General features: G+C 36.3%; 1 protein-coding gene across 3 annotated transcripts; it reads left to right on the forward strand.

The window, feature by feature from the left end:
* The first annotated feature begins 5,570 nt into the window (after positions 1–5,570).
* LOC133867845 (probable LRR receptor-like serine/threonine-protein kinase At3g47570) lies at positions 5,571–12,555 on the forward strand. Of its 3 annotated transcripts, XM_062304609.1 has the most exons (7): positions 5,571–5,770; positions 6,623–6,872; positions 7,034–7,177; positions 7,259–7,402; positions 8,784–8,855; positions 9,848–11,851; positions 12,010–12,551. In XM_062304609.1, exons 2-7 carry the CDS (start codon positions 6,644–6,646, stop codon positions 12,363–12,365), a joined length of 2,949 nt encoding a protein of 982 aa, XP_062160593.1. In that variant the 5' UTR covers positions 5,571–5,770; positions 6,623–6,643; the 3' UTR covers positions 12,366–12,551. The 3 variants fall into 3 exon arrangements, with proteins under 3 accessions (XP_062160593.1, XP_062160591.1, XP_062160592.1); XM_062304607.1 differs by lacking the exon at positions 5,571–5,770 and having other exon boundaries at positions 5,993–6,872; positions 12,010–12,555; XM_062304608.1 differs by lacking the exon at positions 5,571–5,770 and having other exon boundaries at positions 5,993–6,725; positions 12,010–12,554.
* The last annotated feature ends 11,752 nt before the right edge of the window (positions 12,556–24,307 follow it).

Raw genomic sequence — 24,307 nt, forward strand, 5'->3', positions numbered from 1 at the left:
TCTCTGCCAAGCACACACTACTTTTTGCCTATTTTATCATGTCATGTTGTGTGTGTTTTCTCTCGGAAAGATCCCTAAATTTTGGCATTCTCTGCACATCGTTTCTCATTCCCAAGTATTTCCTTTGACTTTCCTTATTCTCTTAAGCTTTGGTTCTTTTTAGAGTATTAGAATCTTTAATTGATTATGGTTTGAGAGATTGTGCATGAATATCTTTTTCTATCTTTATGCTAGATGGATATTACTAATCTATGCCTTTTGGATTGCTATATCTACTTTTGTATTTCTATATGCATCCAATTGATAGCCATCATAATACCACTTTTTTTTTTTAAACTAACAGGATCTAATATTTCCTTGTGGTGTTATTTTTGGATAGATTTCTGTTTAAATCTTTTCAGGAATATGTAGTCCAGCGGCTTCAGCATAGTGTCAGACAAAGGGCTCTTTGGAAAATTGACTAAATTTGAAGTAGTATGTTCAAAATTCCAAAGGTCTTAGATTTCAGATGAGCTCATTCCCCCTGCTCATACACAGTCTTCCATAACTTCTTCGTCTAGATTTGCACCAGCTAGAGATTCGGTGGTGAATCTTCTTTATCGTCTTGCAGACCACTTGTTTAGAGGATTTCATTCTGCAGATGATCGGTTTCGGGCAAGAAGACTTAAGTGATTGAAAATTTTAAGTCTATGGTTTCCTGGCTTCAAGAGCAGGAAGTCGAAGTGGCTCAAATTTAGGAAATGTGATATCTTGAGGTTTTGATTTTCTCTTATGTTGATTTGAGCTTTTGATGAGACACTTTACTATTATTCTTGTTGTTTGAATTTTAGTAATTGTGGTTTTCTCTTATACTATGTTTCCCCTTTGTCATTGTGTGACAAAAAGGGGGAGTATTTTTTGGTTTTTGGACTGGGAATGTATTTCCAAACCGGTCAAGTGTTTTTTGTCCCAAAATGGCCAAAGGGGGAGTTTGTTAGTATTTTATGTTGGCTACATTCTAGATGACAAAAACACTTTATGTAAATGTTGCTTTTTAAACAGGATAATCGGTGTTTATTCAGAGTCTTCATATATTCAAACAATTTTCAAATCAAAGCTTGTGACTGATCAAAAGTTTCTAGAAGATGTCCATGAAGATTCCTTGCAAAATCCAAGACAAATGAACCGTTCCTGTGCAATCGTCCGGACAAGCCTTTGAAGGCGTCTAGATGCCCCTCAGTGTCTTACAGATTATGTTGAAGACATCCAAACATTAAAGCAACACTGTCCGGATGCTAGGTTAATCCATATTCAACACGGAGTTGGATTTCAAAAGTCGACATTGTTTGGGAAGTCTCTACAAGCCGTCCAGACGACATGGCAACACGTCCAAACGCTATCCAGCAATTTAGAATATTCCAGTGTTCCGTTCAAACGTTACAAGGAGTTTAGCGAAGACCGTCCGGACGCTCGGTCAAGCCGTTTGGACGTGGACCTGATAAGGATAGAATTGCGCTATTTCTGAAGGATATCACAGAAATCTGTCCGAACGTGACTAACTTCCGTCCGGATGCTCGATCGCCAGAGTCCAAATCTCAGCAGTTTTGGGGTCTCTTTAAACCTATAAATAGGGGGCTCTAGGCTTGTAAATTGACAAAATTCGGTATTGAATTCTCTTAGCTTTGAGAGGGTGTTTAGAGAGAATTGAAGATCTGCTAGCTCTCAAGCCGTTGCTGGTGTGTGTTCCTTGTTCGTGTGAAGTCTATCTTAGGGGTCGACTCTAAGGTAAATGATTCTATTGAAGACCCCTTCAAGTAGGAGACTTGGTTGGGAAGCGTTCGTGTTGGGTTACACATCAGAGTGCTAAATACGATCGCTGCATCGAGTATGTGAGTGTTATTGTCTATGTACTAGCTTTGTTTTCTGAATAGTGGATATCCTAGGTTTGGCTGCTCTGGAGTGGTTTTTCTCTTAATTGAGTTTCCACTTCGTCAACAAATATCTTGTCTTTTTAAATTCCGCATTTAAGATATTTTGTTGCACACAAACACACACACTTGGTTTATTTAAGAAGTCAATAGTTTATTTTCATTTTCTAAATCACTTCAAAAAATATTATCTATTACTAGTTCTAACTACTAGCCAGACTTGGCAATTTTTGACACAACCCGCAAATCCAGTATGAACACGACATGAAAATACAGGGTTTAGGTTTTGCATTATCGGGTTCAGGTCAACCCGAATATGACCCAATTATAATTGTGTTTGGTGGGTCAACCCGTGACACAATTATTACACAACTATATATATATATATAAAAGAAAGAGAAATGTCAAGCAATAGAAACGGAACCCTAGCCGCACCGCACACACTGCCCACTGCGTTTCTGAATTTCTCAGCCTAGACCCTTTCACAGGTCAAGGGTCTCCTTCCCTCTCAATCAATCAATCTCTTGGTCTCTCTCTGTGTTTCTGAATCTCTCTCTCAATCTCTTAATCTCTCACTCTCGGTCTTTCTTCTCATCTCTGCTCTGTGTGTGTTTCGGGGAGACCAACAAGGAGAACAAGAAAGAAGGAGAGAAGGTTCGGGAAGAGAGTGCGTAGAAAGAAAAAGAAGGAGAAAGGAGAAGAAAGAACAAGAAGAGAGAAAGAAGGGGAAGGTGTGACTGCGCGAGTTACACTGTAGGGGGCTAGTCTGATAAAAGGTAAAAAAAAAAAAAAAAAAAATTCAAAAAACTTGGGTCGGGTTGGGTTGACACGACCCGTTAAATAATTCTATCCATCGGGTAGTGTTCGGGTCACATGTTCCAACCTAATTAATAATCGGGTCGGGTTCGGGTTTAGCATAAACATGTTGGCGGATCAGTCGGGTTAACACGAACCCGACCCGCCAACCTGAATTGTCAAGCCTACTACTAGCAACTAACCTTAAACTAAACAACTAATGCTTTCCTTGATTAAAATAATTAATCCAAATATTACCATAATAAATACTACTTAAATTTAATTATCATATTTTCATTAATTATTTGTATTTGAAATTCTTTTTTGCTGGGCGTTACAATGTTAGTAAGGAGGTAATAAAATTATGCTACTCATGGTTTAGCTAAAGCAGCTATTAAACAAGTAATCGATCAGGTATGAATGGAAGACATCCCTAATTGTATCGATGACTCAGTTTTATCAGATCAACTTACTCTATCTTTATGAGTTCAATGAAATTCAAAGTATTATTAAAAATAAAAAAAATAAAAAAAATTATTGCCATGTGGTTAATTTAAGAGTTTTAAATGACGCTACATCATGTGAAACTGTTAGATATTACAAAATTAAAACTTCTCCATAAAATGACTTTACTTTGTTTCGAAAAAAATAAAAAGAAATAAATAAATAAGAAAAAAGGAAAGAACAAACCTATGGCTTTCACTTTTGCAATGACCTTCAGAGAGGGCAAAAAAAGAACCGAGAAGACTATTAAATTCACCCTGATAGCCAACATTTTCGTCCCCTTCCTTCCTAAACTCGCCCTTAATCCTGATACTGCTTCAAATAAATGATTCCTTAATATTTAGACATTCAGAAAACTGGTGCAAGAATACAATTAATGTGGTAGTATTTCCTTCAAAGATTAATAATCACCATTGAAATTGCATTGGAATATCTCCATCACCGCTATTTCTACATTGTAGTGCACGGCATTCTTAATCACAGAAATGGGTATGTATAACTAGATGAAGACATGGTTGCACATGGAATATCTCCATCGATCATGCCTATTTCTACACCCCAGAGCACACAACATTCTTAAGCCAAGCCAATGTTAACGTTTGTTTTGGCATAAAAATATTTTCTAGAAAATATTTTTTGTATTTTTTAGTGTTTGGTGCGACCGAAAATATTTTTCGGTTTGACAAAAAAGCTTTATTAGTTTTGGAAAAAGATTATTATTTTTAAATTTCGTAAATCATTTTTTGAGTCTGACTTTCTCCTCAAACCACCGGACCACTCCCAGGCCACTATCGACTTAGCACGAGGCCACCCCCGAGCAAACTTTGAACCACCCCTAAGCCACAACTGATCCAACACCAGGCGTTGGACCACCACTAATCCACCCCCAGACAACTATCGAACCACCACCGGGCTACTGTCAGCCACCAACAAACCTGTGCCACATCACTCTGGAGCTCAAAAACTATTAGGTTAATTTTTTTAATTTTTTTTTTATATTAGTATTTTTATGTTGTGAATACAATTTGATTTTCATATATTAATATGATTGAATAAAAATATAAAAAATATTTGTAATTTTCTGTACATGCCAAGCACAGAAAAATGTAACAGTGGAAAATATTTTCAATTTTCCTTAAAACATTTTACGCTAAAACAAACGAAGCCCAAGTTATTTACTAGAAAGAGAGGATCAAGGAACAATATGTCACGATAAGGAATTTACTTGATTCAAAGAGAGAAAAAGAAAAGAAATATGTAATTTTTGTTATGATTAACAAGAGAATACTTTCTTCAATATTTTCTATTATTAATCTAGACATTCTTTCATCTACTCGTTCTTTCTTAATCTCTTTAAATATCAGATGGTCATAGATTAGACCTTTATGCGTAAGATTCGGGCAACAATTTAATAAATTATCTTTGACATTATTTTCTTATGAGTGGACGCAACAATTTAATAAATTATCATTCACATTACTTTCTTATGAGTGGACGACAAACTAATAATTAATATCATTCACATTACTTTCTTATGAGTGGACGACAAACTTTAATAATTAATATGCATTTCAACTTCACTCTTATTATTAGTCTACACCTTTTCTTTTCTTTTCTTTTTTTCTTTTTTTTTTTATTTAATCTCTTCAAAACTATTTTATAAATAAAAAAAAATGATATTTTTACATCTCTTATACATCTTCTGTACATCTCATATTTAAATTTAAATTAGTAACAAATTTAAAACTTTATTGTATGAAATTTAAAGCAAAATAAATATGTAATTTCAGATCAAATTTCATCGATTAACTGACGTAATTGTTTCATTTTTCCACTCTTAGAAGCATCTGGGAAAATAAGGCGTAATGGCTATTGCATTAAGAAAATAAATAACTTTTTATTATTATTATTATTAAAAATAGAAGAATGTAGAATGAAATTGCCTTAGAATGGTCCTTATCAAAATCAAAAAATTTGATGATTAAATTACTATTAGTTATGGGATTTAGTCACCTTAATTTAAGTGGAAATCCTTGACGATTTGATTAGCCAAAATTAAGGAATTTAGATGATTTTGATCCTTACATATCAAAGGGAAATTTTAATTTTTCAGGAAATGATTTTCAACAATTTGTAACGTCTTTCTGATATGAAAAATGATAGACATACTCTTAATCTGTCCTTCTCAAATGCACACTCCCCACATATAATAGTAAAAACCACATTCATCGCAATAATAGACGGGTAATAATGAGTGTCTTTCTTCCTCACAAGCATCACAGTAGAATTCGTCCGGCTCGCAATCCTCGATCTTGATCATCTTCAACAGGAGAAATTGTCTCCGTGTAAGGATAAGGGGATGAATGTGGCATTTACGTTTAATGGTATAGGGTAATGCACCACCCATAAGGTGGTGACTGAAATGACAATGCAGACAGCTGGATGCATATGATTGACAAAGGTTATTGCAGATCCTCTGTACGCGCAATTGGAGAAGTGGTCGGATTCTTTCACCAATTTTCCATGAAAGATCCATTGACATGTCGGTGACAAAATGAAGAGAAGTAAGTGCCTTTTATTTTATTTGATATAATTTCATATCAAATCTCATTTGTTACCTGATAAAACTGTTTGTTTATCCTCTACAAGAAATATCTAGAAGTCAATGACGTCAACACCCGCACCATCCCACCCTCTTTTTTCCAAAATCCCATATTTTTTTCCTTAAAATCTTTCAAGCTGCAATCTAGCTCCTTATATGCACCAGTCTCACTATCCATACACATCCTCAGTACCTCAACCAACATTCACTACTCATGGAGAGAACTTGTTTGCTATACTCCCTTTGTGTGGCATTTTTTATGTTACAATCTTACATCTCAACTCTAGCTTTTGCAATTGTTCCCAACATTACCACCGATCAATCAGCTCTTCTTGTCTTAAAGGCTCAAATTTCTTATGACCCTTACAATGTTTTAGCAGACAACTGGTCCACTAGCATCTCTGTTTGTAGTTGGATCGGTATCACTTGTGGTTTCCGCCATCATCGAGTCACAGCCTTAAACCTTTCTTATATGGGTCTCATAGGCACCATTCCTCCGCACATGGGAAACCTTTCATTTCTTATTAGCCTAAACATCGACAACAACAGTTTTCATGGTTTTGTGCCCAATGAGTTTACTGGTCTTCACCGGTTGCGACACTTATCTTTTACATTCAATGACTTTAGTGGAGAAATCCCATCATGGATGGGGCTATTATCTAAACTACAATTTTTTTCTCTATCTGGTAACAATTTCACGGGTGCTATTCCACCATCTCTTTCTAACATGTCTGCATTGGAAATAATGGATATTGGATATAACAAGCTTATGGGCTCCATACCTTTCTCTATCTTTAATATATCCACTTTGCAGGAAATTTATCTCACAGAAAACATGCTTTCTGGCCCGATGCCCTCCATTATTTCCAGCATGCCATCACTACAAGTCATAGTTCTTTACTCTAATACGTTGTCCGGTACACTCCCAGAAGATATGTTTAATCATCTTCCTAACTTACAAATGCTTGATGTATCATTTAATCTGTTTTATGGCCAACTCCCCCCCACTTTATTCAAGTGCAGACAACTGCAATATTTATCGTTGCAGGCTAATAATTTCACAGGTATAGACTGTAGAGTAGCTCCAAAAATTGATAACTTAACCATGCTTTCCAAGTTATACCTTAGATGTAATAAATTTGAAGGTTTGTTTAGTGTTACTTTAGCCTTAATTTTGAGGAGAAACAAATTTTAATATTTGTTTCTATTGGTAACTGTTTTACAGGTACTATTCCACCTACTTTGTTCGATTGCAAACAACTGCAAATTTTAATATTATCAGATAATATATTCATAGGAAGTGTACCTTCAGAAATTGGGAACTTAACCAAGCTCACGGAGTTATACCTTGTCAGAAACAATTTTGAAGGTATATTTGTTTAGTGTTTGTTAAGTCTTTAGTTGCTTAGGGAAATTTTATATTTATTTCTAAATGATAAATGTTTTATAGGTACTATCCCATCCACTTTGTTTAAGTGTAAACAACTACAAATTTTATCGATGTCAATCAATAGATTCACAGGAATAGTACCTCCAGAAATTGGAAACTTAACCATGCTCACGGTATTATTCCTTGGCCAAAACAACTTTGAAGGTATGATAGTCCTTTTTTAGTCTATTGATTATATGGATGACATCATTCACTTAAGATATGTGCATTTTTATTGCCTTGGATTGGGTACCTTTCAATTGAAAGTACAAAATAATTGTAACAACATTAAAGAGGACAAAATGATGAAAGGAACTTGGGGAAAAAAAATAAAATTCTAGTAGATAGTAATATTTTCAAATAAAAATATTAACAAACAATCTAAACATAAAATACTAATAAAAAAATATTTGGCTTTACATTTGTATCGTATCAAAACACTTTTTTGAACCAAAAGAAAAAAAAAAAAACCCCCAAAACATGTTAACAAGCATAGTGTGATTTATTGTTGCTAGAATGTTTATCCTTTGGGTTAGAAGAGCCGTGCTCCTAATTTAACAACTTTTCGGGATTGTTTTGGGAAATAAATTTTTTATATCCAAAAAAAATAAATAAATTAATTAATTAATTAATTTTCATGCTTTTTTGCGAATTGCCTTTCGGCCTTTTTAAGAGCAAAGAGTTAAAAAAGTACTCTTTTTCTTATTTTTTATTTTTATCAAAATGATGTTTTGCACAATTTTTTATATACTAAAAGTACTTTTTAATCTCTTTTAACGCAAATCAAAAGTGGTTGTTATAGCATGCTTGAGATGGTGTTGAGAAATATAGTTTTTAAAGTGAAAAATAACTTTTTAGGAAAAGCTTCATTTTTATGATTTTCCAAAAATGTGTTTTTGCCATTTTTAGAGTAAAAAGGTCAAATAATTACTTGTGGAACTTTTTACCAACCAAATCATCTTTTTGTTTAGCACAACTTTTTCGATACAAAAAATACATTTTAAACTTGCTAACATAATCTTAAATAAGCTAGTGTTGATCGGTTATCGGTAAGATATGTGGATTGGGTTTTTCTGATGTAACTGCGCGCTTGCATGAGCAAATCAAGTAGTGCAACAAAACAAGAAGATTTCCAGTAACAATAATATATTAGCATACCAATAAAAATTAGCAAAAGACTAAACGTCCTCGATCCGTTGTTTTTTTTCTTTTCCTCAACAAAAACAACAAAATAATCACAGAGCATGTTGCCTGAAACGAGATTAAACAACAGACTTCAAGTAATTAGACTTTTCTTTTCGTCCTTTCTATACAGCTCAATAACTTCAACGCTCAAATCAACCCATATGTTGTACTCTTTGTTAAAGTATTTATAGGTGAATTTGAATAGATAAGTATTGTAATCAAATCAATGATTTACAGGCTTACCAATTTATACTTTGGCTATAACCAATTTGGTGGGTTTGTTTAGTGTTGTTTTAGCCTTTCATGGACAAACAAACTTTAATATTTGTTTCTAATTATGGTAACTATTTTATATTCACAGGAAGAGTACCTTTGACAATTGGGAACTTAAGCATGCTTAGAGTGTTATACCTTTCTAATAGCAATTTTGGAGGTATGTTTAATCCTGTTTTAGTTTATTTACTATATGGACGACATCATTGACCGAGGATATGTGCCTTTTTATTGCCTCAGATCGATGGGGTACCTTTCAATTGAAAGTACAAATAATTTGTCCATAACATACCAAGAAACAAAAAGATTTAAAGAAAAACTCTAGGAAAATAGAAAATTCGAGTGGATACTTATCTAATTGTCTATTGCTACTATGGTGTAAATGATCCCCTCGGATTGTGTGTGTTCTTTCAAATGAAATGGATATTATTCATTTTATGGTTATGATTTAAAATTAATACATCTAATGGTGTATATGATTTTACATTATTTAAATTTTTAAAAGACGTGCCAATAATAATATCATATACACTATTAGATGCATCAACTTTAAGTCCCGATCTTTCATTTGAAATAAATAGTATCCAATAAAATGAAATGGAGATGATCCTATTCCCCCACTTACTTACATGTATTCATAAGGATCATTATGTTCAAAAAAATATCTATATATAAAAATAAAAAATAAAATAAAATCAGAGAAGGAAAAGACATATTAGGGCTCATTTACTAATCACTGTGGGCTTACATATATATAGATATAGATATTATTAGCTGTTGCCATGCATGTAATAGTAATCAATGGTCATTGCTTCCTCAACCCACAGCCACTTCACCAATTTTTTATTATGATTATTCAATTTGGGGAAGGGAAAAGGGAAACACCCACTTAACCAAGTTAAGCCCATTGGGTATTATTATCTTCTTAAAGCATGCTTTAGACAAACACAAATGCTCCCATCATTATTCTGTCATGCATTTTTGCCTGATGCAAGACGACTTACAAATATAATTACATTTTAGTTTTAATAGCTCTTAATCTAAAGTTTTGCTTATTTTTTAGACATTTTTTCACTTATATGTCTGATTCATTTAAACCACATTATTTTTTATTTTGAGAAATAATGTATATGGTTGTTCATATTATGCCAGGTGCAATACCAAGTGAAATTGGTAATCTACAAAACCTTGAGATATTTGCTATTGATGACAACAAGTTTACTGGTCCAATTCCATTTGAGATCTTTAATATCTCAACACTTCAACAAATTTATATGTTTAACAATAGCCTCTCAGGCCATCTTCCATCAAATCTAGGCCTATTTCTACCAAATCTTCAGCATCTTATTCTTGAAGATAACAATCTGAGTGGAACAATACCCAATTCCATCTCCAATGCTTCACAACTCACTAAACTAGATCTTGATGACAATTTATTCTCGGGCATGATTCCTAAATCACTTGGTAATTTAAGGCTCCTCCAGGTGCTCAACCTATACGGAAATAATTTGACTATTGAATCTTCTACTCCAGAATTCAGCTTTTTATCTTCATTGCTAAATTTGGCATATCTAAGACTTTTAGTTTTGTCAAATAATCCGCTGAATGACATCCTTCCTAGTTCCATTGGAAATCTCTCCACTTCTCTTGAAACACTTTACATTGATAATTGCGATATCAAGGGAAGCATTCCTAGAGACATAGGCAATTTAAGCAAATTGATGGCTTTGTCCCTAACTTTCAATGAATTAGCTGGACCTATTCCAACTACAGTGAGAAGATTGTACGAGCTTCAAATTCTCCATCTTGATAATAATCAACTAGAAGGTTCCATTCCATCTGATCTTTGTCATTTAGACCACTTATTTGAGTTGTATTTAGGTCGTAATGAGCTTTCTGGACCTATTCCTACATGTGTAAATAATTTGACTTCTTTGAGATATCTTTACCTAGACTCCAACCAGTTAACTTCTATGATTCCCTTGAACTTGTGGAGCCTTACATATATTTTGGAGGTCAACATTTCATCAAATTATCTAAATGGCCCATTGTCGTTTGAGATTGGAAATCTAAAGGTCTTGAGATTATTAGAATTATCAAGAAATCAACTATCTGGTCATATCCCAACAACAATAGCTGGCCTCAAAGATATAACTAATCTCTCATTGGCGAACAATAGATTAGAAGGTTCAATTCCTAAATCTTTTGGTGCATTGGTAAGCTTGGAATTCTTAGATCTTTCTTGTAACAATTTATCCGGAGAGATTCCCAAGTCTTTGGAAGCACTTTCACACCTCAGATATCTAAATGTCTCTTTCAATAGACTACAAGGAAAAATTCCTGTAGGAGGACCATTTGTAAACTTCTCTGCTGCATCATTTATGTCAAATGATGGACTTTGTGGTGCTCTCCGATTGCAAGTTTCTCCATGTAAAGAAGGTGTTTCTCGACCAAAAAAGACCGCAATTGCACATATACTAAAGTATGCATTACCAACAATTGGGTTAACAATACTTGTAGTTGCTCTTGTATTAGTGTGGATAAGATGCCAAAAAAGGAATAAGCAAATTCCAGTAGAGGCAAACTCTTTACCACTAGCTACGTGGAGGAGAATTTCCCAACAAGAACTTTTACAAGCAACAGAAGGGTTCAATGCAAGCAACTTACTTGGTAAAGGGAGTTTTGGATCGGTATACCAAGGGACACTCTCAGATGGAATAATTGTTGCAATAAAAGTTTTCAACTTGGTAGTAGAAGGGGCGTTCAAGAGTTTTGATATAGAGTGTGAGGTACTGGGCAATATTCGTCATCGAAATCTTGTCAAAATCATCAGCACGTGTAGTAACATGGACTTCAAATCTTTTGTATTGGAATACATGCCTAATGGAAGCCTAGAGAAATGGTTGTATTCTCAAGACCGCTGTTTGAGTGTCTTACAAAGACTAAATATAATGATCGATGTCGCGTCAGCACTAGAATACCTTCATCATGGTTATTCAACACCTATTGTTCATTGTGATTTGAAGCCGAGCAATGTCTTATTAGATGAAGATATGGTTGCACATGTGGCTGATTTTGGAATTGCAAAACTGTTAGGTGATGGAGAATCTATGATGCGAACCATAACTCTCGCTACTATTGGATATATGGCACCAGGTGATGTTTTTAGCCTACAACTAGAACTTGCATATTTGTCATTCTACTCTAGAATGCACGGATAACTATAGCCTTTTGGTAGAATATTGATTTTAGCACTTTATATCTTTTGAATATATAATTATGTTATCATGATTATTTTTTATGTACACAAACAGAGTATGGACTGGAAGGAATTGTTTCTACAAGAGGCGATGTCTATAGTTATGGTATTTTGATGATGGAAACTTTCACAAGAAAGAAACCTACCGATGATATGTTTGTTGGAGAAATGAGCTTGAAACGTTGGGTAGAGGAATCTTCATCCCTTTCAGTAACTAAAGTTGTTGATGCCTATTTGTTGAGAACCGAAAGAGACTATGCTTCTATGGAGAATTGTATATCGTCCATAATGGGATTGGCTTTGCAGTGTTGTGCTGAGTTACATGAGCAGAGGATTAATGCAAAAAGTATTTTAATCACACTCAACAAGATCAAACTGAAGTTTCTACAAGATACTCAAGGAAAAAGTTAGTTAAATGAGAACATTAGGTTTGTTTATAGCTCTTCAATGTTTGTGCTTCTGAAATAATGTAACTCTCTTGAGACCTATAACTTGTCTCTTATATAAGAACAAGATAAGAGATTTGTTTATAGCCATTGCTTTGTTATGGTAGATAATAATAACATTTATATGTGGTATAGCTAATGATTGTAGTGACCTATAATTATCACCAATGGGTATTCAATGTTAATCCCAAAGTGTTAAAGGCAACAAAATCATTAGCTTCTCTCTCGAGACACTAATAATAGCAATTGTGGAATTGTGCCTACATATGTATCCTTGTCTGTAGATATTGCCCCTAACATGCACCGTGTGGGGGATGAAGGGGTTTGATTACGTTAGTCTAACATCTACTTCAAGCATATAAAATGAAAGGATGGGCTAGATTTGCACTCTGGTTATAGGGTTTGATTCTAAGGGGGTGGAGTCAGATAGGTTTTGTGGATGTTTATATTAGTTTATTTACTATCTAGGACTTCATATAAAACTTCATTGCTTCATCATTTTTCACAGTGATTTCTCCTATGATAACTTCACCTATATATTCATCTAACTGTGAATGAAAAAAGTAAGAACAATTTTTTTTGTTTTTCCAATGAATTTTGTAACATCAAATTTTTATCCTTTCCATGGGAACAATATGCACATACTATAGCTTATCCATGAAGAACAAATAGTAAGACTACTATTTTACTCTTTGAGGCTGGTAGTAATTTTGTATCTGTAATTACTATATCTACAGGTTATGCTAACATACTCCATTCCTCATGCGAAAAACTTCTAGCATCCTTGAACATAACCAATAGTCAAAGATGTACATTATTTTTTAGAATGCATACGATATTCTAAAGTCATCATTTGATCTTTTAGAAGAAAGATGAAGTTTCTCTAAATCTAAATGATGGACAATGTGGTAGTCAACATTCAGTCATTTAAGCAAATGAGAATTCAAAGGACTGAGTTTTCCATCTTCCCTGATTATCTAGCAAAAGGATTAAGCTTCCATCATTCTTGATTAGTTAAAATTATTGCTTTTTGTCTGGCAAAGTAGAATTGATTAAATGGAATATTTGTTACAAGTTAGTTTTATAATTAAATTATTTGCTTTCATATTTGAGTTGAATTAACTTTCCAAGAGGCCAGATTTGAAGAAGAGCAGAGAGGAGAGTCAAATCTGTGTTTTGAGAAACAAATCCTTATTGGTCCTATTTTTGGATATATATGAAGCTCCAAGACTGAAAAAGAGAAGGTGCATAGAATCCCTCAACACGAAATGTATCGTAGAAAATCCCATGGCTAAGGTGGGGATTACTACTAGGTCTAAGCTTATGGGTCTAAGAGGGAGAGAGAGAGAGAGAGAGCAATTCTTATCAAGTCTCATGGGTATGAATTAAATTCTTGCCGACTATTTTAATTGAAGTGGACTCTTTGATTTTCTGTTTGAGTTTTTATTTTTAGATTTATAGAGGACTCTGCTCTGATAGAGAGTCTGTTCATTTAGAAACTAAGTTCAACCCTTCCTTTGAGTATTATTATTCAACATGTCTATGCTACATTGTGATGCTACTATATTATGAATTGATGGGAAGGAGTTTATAACCACTATCTCATGAAAGGATATGATAAGAAAGAAAATTTTACATCCTACTAAACAAGTTTTATCTTGCTTGAAGCATATATTTTAAAAGCTATTCATTAATATCTAATACTAATGTTGAATAGCTTTGAGAATTTATAGCATTTTAGAGATCAATAAGGGGAATAAAAACCGAACCATAACTCCATTTTAGAAACAATTCACTTACTATTAATACTTTGTTCAGTTCTATTTATTTATTTCTTTTATTTCTTTTTTAATATTTATTTGTTACATCCATTTACAAAAATTCTTGACTTCATTCAATGGAAATATAAGACAGTTGCAAGTATTCAGTAAGGCCATGTGCCCTATATTTTTCTATTAAAATATGGCATTCACAACTATATTTGAACGATAAAGTTTTTCTTCGAATTGAATTAGAGAATCATTCCTTTGGAACATATAATGAGTTCTACATTGGAAACATGTGAAGCATGTCGGAAGTTTCATCATTCTATAAAATTCATTGATGTAGATAAGGAAATTACTTTGACAATCATCAAATATATATATATATATATAAGCATAGAATTATGACACATGGTATGAACCCATAATTTTTAAACACTAGACCGGTCTTTGAAGTAAAAAAACCGGTGAATTTTACTGATGTGTGGGTTCCCTCCCTTATCTCTATTGGTCCGGGAGTTCGTTGGTTCTTCTTTTTTGTTGAGGATTGTACTCGTATGACATGGCTTTACTTGATGAAACATAAAGACGAGGTGTTCTCATTCTTTCAATCCTTCCATGCGATGCTCCAAACATAGTTTTTTGCCAAACTTCGAGTTATTTGCTCTGACAATGGCGACGATTATGTTAATCAGTGGTTCTGCACCTACTTCAACCACCATGCACTCATTCATGAGACGTCATGTCCTTTAACCCCTTAACAAAATGGTGTAGTTGAGCAGAAGAACCGTCATATTCTTGAAACTGCCCGAGCTCTACTACATGGAAATCATGTGCTGACCAGATACTGGCCCGATGCAGTATCCACCGTTGTCCACCTTCTTAACAAACTTCCCTCCAAAGTCCTAAAATTTCAGACTCCACCCTAGGTCCTGGCGTCCCATGTCACCCTACCACGACCCTCATGCTCCCTCCTCGAGCATTTGGGTGTGTGGCTTATGTGCACCGTCACAAGAACCAATTCACCAAACTGAACCAATGTGCCCTCCGCTGTCTCTTTTTGGGCTACACCATGCACCAAAAGGGTTATCGATGCTTTGATCCCTCTACCCTCCACCTATATGTGACTATGGATGTCACCTTCCTGAAGTCCGAACCTTTTTTCTCTGCCCCTAACTTTTCCCTTCAAGGGTGACACGAGATGAAGAGCAAAATTGGGTGCACTGTGACTGGCCAAATAAGGACACAATGATAGGTGAAGCACCACAATCAAGGCTAGACACAGGTCCGGATGAACCTACAAAGCCGAATGCATCGTCAGAACATGACACACCTTCGAAAATTGAGCCAAGCCCCCCCTTCCGCAATACCAAGAGTCCCATCTCCCGAGAATATCCCTAAGATAAACACTCTTGACACACTTTCATATATCAGTAACTTGAATACTTTTGCTGGATATACACTACCATTCAAGGAAAATCGTGGAAAGCCACCAAAAAGATACTCTCCTGCTGTTGAAGAGCGAAGATCAAAGTATCCAATTGCTAACTACGTGTCTACCAGGAGATTATCTAAACCCCTCAGAGCATTTGTGCACTTACTTTCCTCATCAGGAAGCCTTGTCTAATCCGAAATGGACTCAGGCAATAAAGGAAGAAATAGAGGCACTACTAAAGAATGACACATGGGCCTTAGTCCCACCACCGGAAGGGAGGAAAGCAATAGGATGCAAATGGGTATTCTCCATCAAACACAAGGCAGTGAGATCTATAGAAAGGTACAAAGCAAGACTGGTGGCAAAAGGCTATACACAAACATATGGGGTAGACTACTGAGAAACGTTTTCACCAGTTGGGAAACTGAGCACTATAAGGATTTTGTTATCTCTTGCAACCAATCTTGACTGGCCACTACATCAATTCGATGTAAAAAATGCATTTCTACACGGCGACCTTAAGGAAGAAGTGTACATGGACCTTCCCCCGGGAAACACTACATCCCCGGAAACCAAGGTTGTGTGTAAACTGCAACAAGTACTGTATGGTCTGAAACAATCACCTCGAGCCTGGTTTGGGTGGTTTAGTATGGCAATGCGGAAATACAGGTTTAAGCAAAGCTACTTAGATCATACACTGTTCATAAAGCATAAATTGAGCAAGGTAACTGTGTTGATAGTTTGCATGGATGACATGATTATCACTAGAGATGACGAAGAAGAAATATCAAGACTACATAACGAATTGGCCTCTAAATTTGAAATGAAGAACTTGGGAGGACTCAAATACTTTCTGAGAATTGAAGTTGCCAGGTATAATGAAGGAATATTTCTCTCCAAAGAAATTATGTGGTGTGTTGTGAAATTTTAAAGTACTCGCAAGTGCACGAATCGTTTGCAATATAGCGTTTTGCAGTGCGAGGTCGATCCACAGGGAATTGTGTTGTAAAAATTATTTTCTATTTAAACGAATTATATCTTAACCTAGTTCCAAATTTTTGAGTTTAAACATGCAAAATAATAAACTAAAATTAAAGTTGATAAAGAACAAATGATAAAAAGTACTAAGGTTTTAGAATCCACCTAACCAAATCAAACAACACACTCTTGTATTTTATTTATACACCCGATAAACATTTTAACTTTGTTCATTACTCAAGTTCCCTAACAATATATGTATGTCAAAACATTTAATGAATCCAACTCAAAGATAAATCATAACGAATACCCATTTGAAATCAAATAATCCATTGTATCCGTTTGATGAACAAATCACAATGGATATCATTTTTCAATCAAATAAATCGATGTATCCATCGGTTGAAACACATTAAATATCCAACTTTTCAATAAATAAACATTCATTCTAAAGACATAAATCAATTAAATGAAGGAGACTTGAATAATAATTCCATAAACATCGAATTGTACAAATAGCATAACAAGAATGTGTGTGTTATCAATGGTTAGGTTTCATCCTCAACCTTTGTTGAGGAATTTAGCCTCTCATGACTAAAAACAACACATTTACTTGAGTTACAACTATAAAAGACATGATTAACTAAAACAAGAAAAAAAAAAAAAAAAAAAAAGTTAAGAAGAAACTTGCTGGAACGGGTGGAAGAAAAAGAGAGCATACAGGGGAAGAAATTGTGTAAACCGAAAAGACTAATAATAAAAAACTTGTGTAAGGGGACAGTGAACCAAAGGATAAAAAAAAAAAAAAAAAAACTACTAGAAAAGGCAAGGGATAGCGAGAACAGGAGTTGCAGCTCACGTCTCACACACTCTCCACCACAGAGAAAAAAAAACAGGTCTCGACTGTAGCCAAAAAAAAGAGTAGGAAAATGAAACTGAAAACTAAAAACTGCACCCTCTCACGTCTGTGTAACCCAAAAAACTTAGTAAATGGTAGAAGAATAAACGAAAATACAAGAAAATGAAACTAACTACTCAAAACTCTGCTATAAAAGAAAGAAAGAATAGGAAATATAAACTCGAAGACTCCGAACTGTTCTACGTTTACAAAAGAAGAAAGAAAACGAAAAAGCAACTACTAAGAGAAGAGGCACACCAGCGTGTACTGGAGCTAGCCTCAGTCACGTCTGGTCTTAAATTTTTTTTTTTTTTTTTAAGAAGAGAACTTGGTTTTGAAATAAAAAGAGAAGAACAGAATAAAAAAAAAAAAAAAAAAAAAAAAAAAAAAAAAAACAAGAAAAAGAGAAAGAACAGAATCAGAACTTGCAACATAAAACCGAAATGAGAACAAAACTAGCATGACTGGAGCTACCGTCTAGTCACGATCTAATTTTTACACAGGAAAAGAACTCTGGGTTGCAAAATGAAAAGAACAAAACTTGTAAAATAAATCTGAACAGAAACTTGTAAAGAAAAGAATTAAAATCATAACAAAACCAACGTGACTGGAGATACTGTCCAGTCACGTTCTGGACTATGTTTTTCTATAAGAAAAAGGAACTCTCTCCACAATGGTGTGTCTTGGTTTTTATAAGGAAAAACTAGGTTTGAAAAACAAGCTGAATAGTGGTGCCTACCCCTCTCTAACGTCTCCTTCCTTTTCTTTTCTTCAAGTTGGTCTTCTTTTCCTTTTTGTTTTTCCTAGCTGGCCGAATGGGGACAAATTGTGTCTCAGATTTCCTCTTGTTTCAAAAATATTCTGGACATTGCCTTTCAAAAGAAAGAAAAGTTGTTTCTTCCTATATTTGTTTTGTCTTTTTGGTTGACCGAAAACTTCATCTCCTTAAAGATTGCTGCGGTAGAATAGGCTCCATGTTTCCCAGTGTAAGTCCCTTGAAATCACACATGGCTTGGATAACTTCACATGATTTCATTGCTGTAGGTCTTCAAGGATTCGATGCATCACACTAAACAATCCAGTTCAAGTGCTGCTAGCTAGGTTCAGCTTGCACCTACAGGTCCTTACCTTCTCAATTAAAAGTGCTTCCACGTTTTGTCTCCATATTTTGTCTTATATATATATTTAGATTTTGTCTCAACCGTTGATATCATAGAAGTCAATAATTGTTCAAATTAATCACAATCAAAGTGAGTCAAACTGAGACGATTTTTTTCGCTTCTTTGCAATTTTTCTTCAAAATCATCATTTTCTCTCAATGACCTGCAAAACACTCAGACACCAAAACTAACCAAAAAAATATTAGAAAATAACAAAACTAAAGGCTTAACAAATGCAAATTAAGGGGTCCAAATATATAATATTTTGGACACATTAAATACCCCCAAACTCACATTTTGCTAGTCCCTTAGCAAAATAAAATGAAAGAACTAAATCAAAGCATAAAACATAAATCCTCTTTTGTGGGAGAAACGATTGCATTTAGCATATGCAACAAGCCTCTTAAACCCCTAGGACTCCCTAGTGGATGAGTGAACTCTCGTGAGGGTTTGCCATAAATGATACCCACAGACATTGAAAAGCACTATGTTATTAATCAAACAAAACCCACACACAAACATATGGTTCATATATCATGTGCATGTTTAAAAAAATGAACATCACATCATCAAGGCATCAAAAATTGATCAACTCATAGCTGGAATATTGAGACATCACTTGTTCAAATAAGTGTAGGGTGTGATTAACAAAGACTCATGAGGTTTCAATTTTTCTCGAAACATGTGTACCCAAAGACTCATAGGAATTTCATCAGATGAAAATAACCAAGGCTTAAATGTGCAATTATTATTATTATTACTTATGTGTAGGCTGTGCAATGCTTGACTCCCTTAAACTTTCTAATTGACCCATGTAACGAGTGTTGGGCCAATGACTCCTAAACCAGATGGTTTTATGGCACTAGATGTAAAAACATCCCTAAGGGCTTAATTACTCGAGTCAAAAAGGCTACGAAGTCAAGCTAGCCAAACAATCAACCAACCTGAAATTCTCATCTTTTTACGCGAACACCCAATGCTTAGTGAGGCAAGAGGCCCGGTTACTCAATGAAGACTCAAATTGATGATATTATTCTATGCCAATATATAATTTTTTTTTTTTTTTTTTAAAAAAAAAAAAAAAAAACCAAGGTTTCATCAACAAGTCATCCTACAAGTCTCAAGACACACATTCTCAAATCAAATTTCATACCTCACAGAGCTTATGCTAATATGCTTGTGAAAAACAATTCAAACACGTGAAGTCTCTCTAATCCAACAAATGAGTCAATAGATTTCAGATTTTCAACAACATACAATGTTCGACATGTTAAACATACCAATGATATGCAAACCACAATAAGGTGTAATCATGCTCAATCAACAACATAACCCTTTTTTTTTTTCTTTTTTCACAAAAACAATAACAACAAAACAACAAAAATAACAAACAAAAATGTCTACCCCACCCCCAAACTAAAATGACACATTCTCCTCAATGTGACCAGAAATACAATACCGAATGGGCGATGCAAGTTGGCCATAATGTAAGAGAACGCTCCCCCAAACTTGAACGGCAGACACTTCCCAAAAAATCACCACAAAAACAGAACAAATAAGATCAAATGATAAGGGAAAATAATGAGGGTTGCCTCCCATAAGCGCTAAGTTTTTAGTCTTCAACCAAACTCTCCTCAACGATGACAATCACTCCGAGTAACTCGGATCCTCCAAAAGGGTCGTCTCAAACTCCAGGCTCTACAACTCCAAGAATGGTTTCAGTCTTTGTCCATTCACCTTGAAAGTAGTACCATTCTTTGGATCCTTAATCTCAATGGCCCCATAAGGAAAAACTGATCGAACAATAAATGGGCCTGTCCATCGAGATCGGAGCTTCCCTGGAAAAAGATGCAGACGTGAATTATAAAGGACTTTTTGACCAGGTTCAAAAGATCGTCTCAAAATGCTCTAGTCATGAGCCTTCTTCATCCGTGCCTTGTACAACTTCGTACAGTCATAGGCATCATTCCTTAGCTCTTCCAATTCATTCAGTTGGAACTTCCTCTATGAGCCAGCCTTCGTGAGATAAAGTTCAGCTGCTTGATGGCCCAGTATGCTCTATGCTCCAACTCCAATGGTAGATGACATGCTTTCCCGTACACAAGGCGGTAAGGAGACATGCCAATCTGGGTCTTGAATACTGTCCGGTAAGCCCACAATGCATCGTTCAAACGAAGAGACCAATCTTTTCTTGACGGGTTCACTGTCTTCTCCAAAATCCTCTTGATCTCTCGGTTCGAAATCTCCACTTGACCACTCGTCTGAGGGTGATATGGAGTGGCAACCTTGTGTGTGATGCAATACTTCTTCATCAGTTGGTCAAAAATTCGGTTGCAGAAATGCTTACCACCATCACTAATAATTGCTCGAGGAGTACCAAAACGAGCAAATATAGTGTCTTTTAAAAACTGAACCACAACTCTGTGGTCATTGGTCTTGCAGGCAACAGCCTCTACCCATTTGGACACATAGTCCACAGCAACAAGAATGTACAGATAGCCGAAGGAGTTTGGGAAAGGTCCCATGAAATCAATGCCCCACTCATCAAAGATCTCAACAATAAGAATGGGGTTGAGAGGCATCATATTCCAGTGTGAAATACTCCCTAGCTTCTGACAGCGCTGACACGAGACACAATAAGTGTGAGCGTCTTGGAAAATGGTCGGCCAATAAAATCCGCACTGCAAAATTTTTGCAGCAGTTTTCTTTGCACTGAAATGGCCTCCACAAGCATGTTCGTGACAAAAGGAGATGACATTGGATTGGTCAGGCTTAGGGATGCATCTCCTAATGATCTGATCGGGACAATACTTGAACAGATAAGGATCGTCCCAAAAAAAGTACTTCACCATGGCCATGAACTTGGACTTATCTTGCCGCCCCCAATGCAAAGGCATTTGACCGGTGACAAGATAGTTTACTTTATCAGCAAACCAAGGTGAAGGAGTGTGAGCAATGTGCATCAATTGCTCATCAGGGAAAGTCTCAGAGATGGGGTTGGCCTCCTCAGTGAAATCCACGGTAATCCTCGAAAGATGATCGGCCACCACATTTTCGGAACCCTTCTTGTCCTGAATCTCAATGTCAAACTCTTGCAACAGTAAAATCCACCGAATGAGGCTAGATTTAGCATCTTTTTTGGAGAAAAGATACTTTAATGCCGCGTGATCCAAGTAGATAATGACTTTCGACGCTAGCAAGTAGGATCGAAACTCATCCAAAGCAAAAATGACTACCAGCAACTCCTTCTCAGTGGTCAAATAGTTCAGTTGGACATCATTTAGAGTCCGACTTGCATAATAGATGACATGGGGAAGTTTATCAATGTGCTGCCCCAAAACAGCTCCAATAGCGTAGTCTGACGCGTCACACATGATCTCAAAAGGTGCACCCCAGCTGGGTGGCTGAATGATGGGTGTGGATGTCAGAATCTTCTTCAAGGCCCCAAATGCCTTCTTGCAATCCTCATCAAAAATAAATAGGGCCTCCTTCACCAACAACTTGCACAAGGGCCTGGCAATCTTGCTGAAATCCTGGATAAATCGCCGGTAGAGTCCTGCATGGCCCAGAAAAGAGCGAACCTCTTTCACAGTACGTGGGGGTGGGAGATTAGATATCAAATCCACCTTCGCTTTGTCAACCTCTATCCCCCGATGAGAAACGACATGTCCGAGCACAATGCCTTGCTTCACCATAAAATGACACTTCTCCCAGTTGAGTACCAGGTTCTTCTCTTTGCACCTTACCAAAACCAACGTGAGGTGGTGTAAACACTCCTTAAATGTTGAACCGAAGACGGAGAAGTCGTCCATGAATATCTCAAGGAAACGTTCTACCATGTCAGAAAAGATGCTAATCATGCACCGCTGAAAAGTAGCGGGTGCATTGCATAACCCAAAGGGCATGCGACGGTAGGCGAACGTCCCAAAAGGACAAGTGAAGGTTGTCTTCTCCTGATCTTTGGGGTCCACAGGGACCTGGTTATATCCAGAATAACCATCCAAAAAGCAATAGTACTCGTGCCCTGCCAAGCGCTCCACCATCTGATCAATGAAAGGAAGAGGAAAATGATCCTTCCTGGTGGCGGTGTTCAACTTGCGATAGTCAATATAGACTCTCCATCCTGACTGAACTCGAGTTGGCACCAACTTGCCGTCCTTGTTTTGCACTACCGTCACTCCAACTTTCTTGGGCACAACATGAATTGGGCTCACCCACTTGCTGTCAGAAATTGAGTAGATGATACCTGTATCCAATAACTTTATCACTTCTCCTCTCACAACTTCTTGCATGGCTGGGTTGAGCCTTCTTTGTGGCTCCCTCGATGGTTTGGCGTCTTCCTCCAAGTGTATCTTGTGCATCACCACCGAAGGGCTAAATCCTTTGATGTCTTCAATGGTCCAGCCTATAGCTTCCTTGTGCTCTCTCAAGACATCTAACACTTTCTTCTCCTGAGTAGCAGGTAAATTTGAAGCTATGATTACAGGCAAAGTCTCTTTTGGATCTAGGAACTTATACTTGAGATTGTTTGGTAAGGGCTTAAGTTCCTTCTTTGGAGGCTTAGGTACTGCTACCTCCTCCTTCTCATTGCTCTCCAAAGGAGCAAACTCTAAAATGGCACCAGCCTGCTCAAGTAACATGTCCAAGTCCAAGTCCTCTCCGAATTGAGCAAAGCATGCCTCCAGGGGGTCTTCAGTGCTTGATTCTTCAATAGCTTCCTCTACGATTTCCTCTATCAAGCAGGCACTTCCGATTTCATCACACTCCCTCGGCTTCTTGCTGATGTCAAAGATGTTCAGCTCCACTGTCATATTGCCGAATGAGATCTTCATTACCCTTGTCCTACAGTTGATCAGGGCATTAGCCGTAGCTAAGAATGGTCGCCCTAGGATCACCGGTATCTGAACTCCAACGTTTTGCACCGGCTCTGTATCAAGGACTATAAAATCCACCGGGAAATAAAACTTGTCAACCTTTATCAAAACATCCTCCACAATTCCCCATGGTATCTTAACTGACCTGTCAACCAACTGCAGCGTCATGGAGGTGGGCTTCAATTCTCCTAACCCCAATTGCAGGTAAACCGAATAGAGTAGGAGATTGACACTAGCTCCAAGATCAAGCAGAGCCTTCTCTATGCGGCTGACTCCTATCGTGCAAGAGATAGTTGGACATCCAGGGTCCTTGTACTTGATAGGCAACTTGCATTGGAGAATTGAGCTGACTTTCTCGGTCAAACAAACCTTCTTTGGGACATTGGTTTTCCTCTTGACAGTGATTAAGTCTTTCAAGAACTTGCATAAGACGGCACCTGCTGGATGGCATCCAAAAACGGGATGTTGATCTGCACTTGCTTGAATACCTCTAAAATATCCTCAAACTTTCCTCCTTTCTTGGGTGCAAGCAATCTGTTAGGGTATGGCGCCTTAGGTACAAAAGACCTAGGAAGAATCTCAATAGTGGGAGTGGCTGTAGATGGCTCCATATCTTTCTCCTCTGTGCTCCCACTTCCTTGTCCATCTTGTGCAGCAGGGTTCTATTCAGGAAGAACCACTTTGTTGTCCACTTGTCTCCCCGAACTAAGCGTGACAACGGCTTGCACATGCTCTTGCCCATGCACTGCATTTGATGAACTTCCCCCATGGACTTGTAACTTTGGATTCGGAACAGGCT

Source organism: Alnus glutinosa, chromosome 5, assembly GCF_958979055.1.
Source record: "Alnus glutinosa chromosome 5, dhAlnGlut1.1, whole genome shotgun sequence".
Classification (NCBI taxonomy): domain Eukaryota; kingdom Viridiplantae; phylum Streptophyta; class Magnoliopsida; order Fagales; family Betulaceae; genus Alnus; species Alnus glutinosa.

What these genes read in the sequence shown, in the direction of transcription:
- LOC133867845 (XM_062304607.1), top strand. Translation starts at nt 6,023, where the DNA reads ATGGAGAGAACTTGTTTGCTATACTCCCTTTGTGTGGCATTTTTTATG. An exon ending in TGGCCAAAACAACTTTGAAG is followed by an intron (nt 7,403 to 8,783) that starts GTATGATAGTCC and finishes TTATATTCACAG; the next exon opens with GAAGAGTACCTTTGACAATT. An exon ending in TATTGGATATATGGCACCAG is followed by an intron (nt 11,852 to 12,009) that starts GTGATGTTTTTA and finishes GTACACAAACAG; the next exon opens with AGTATGGACTGGAAGGAATT.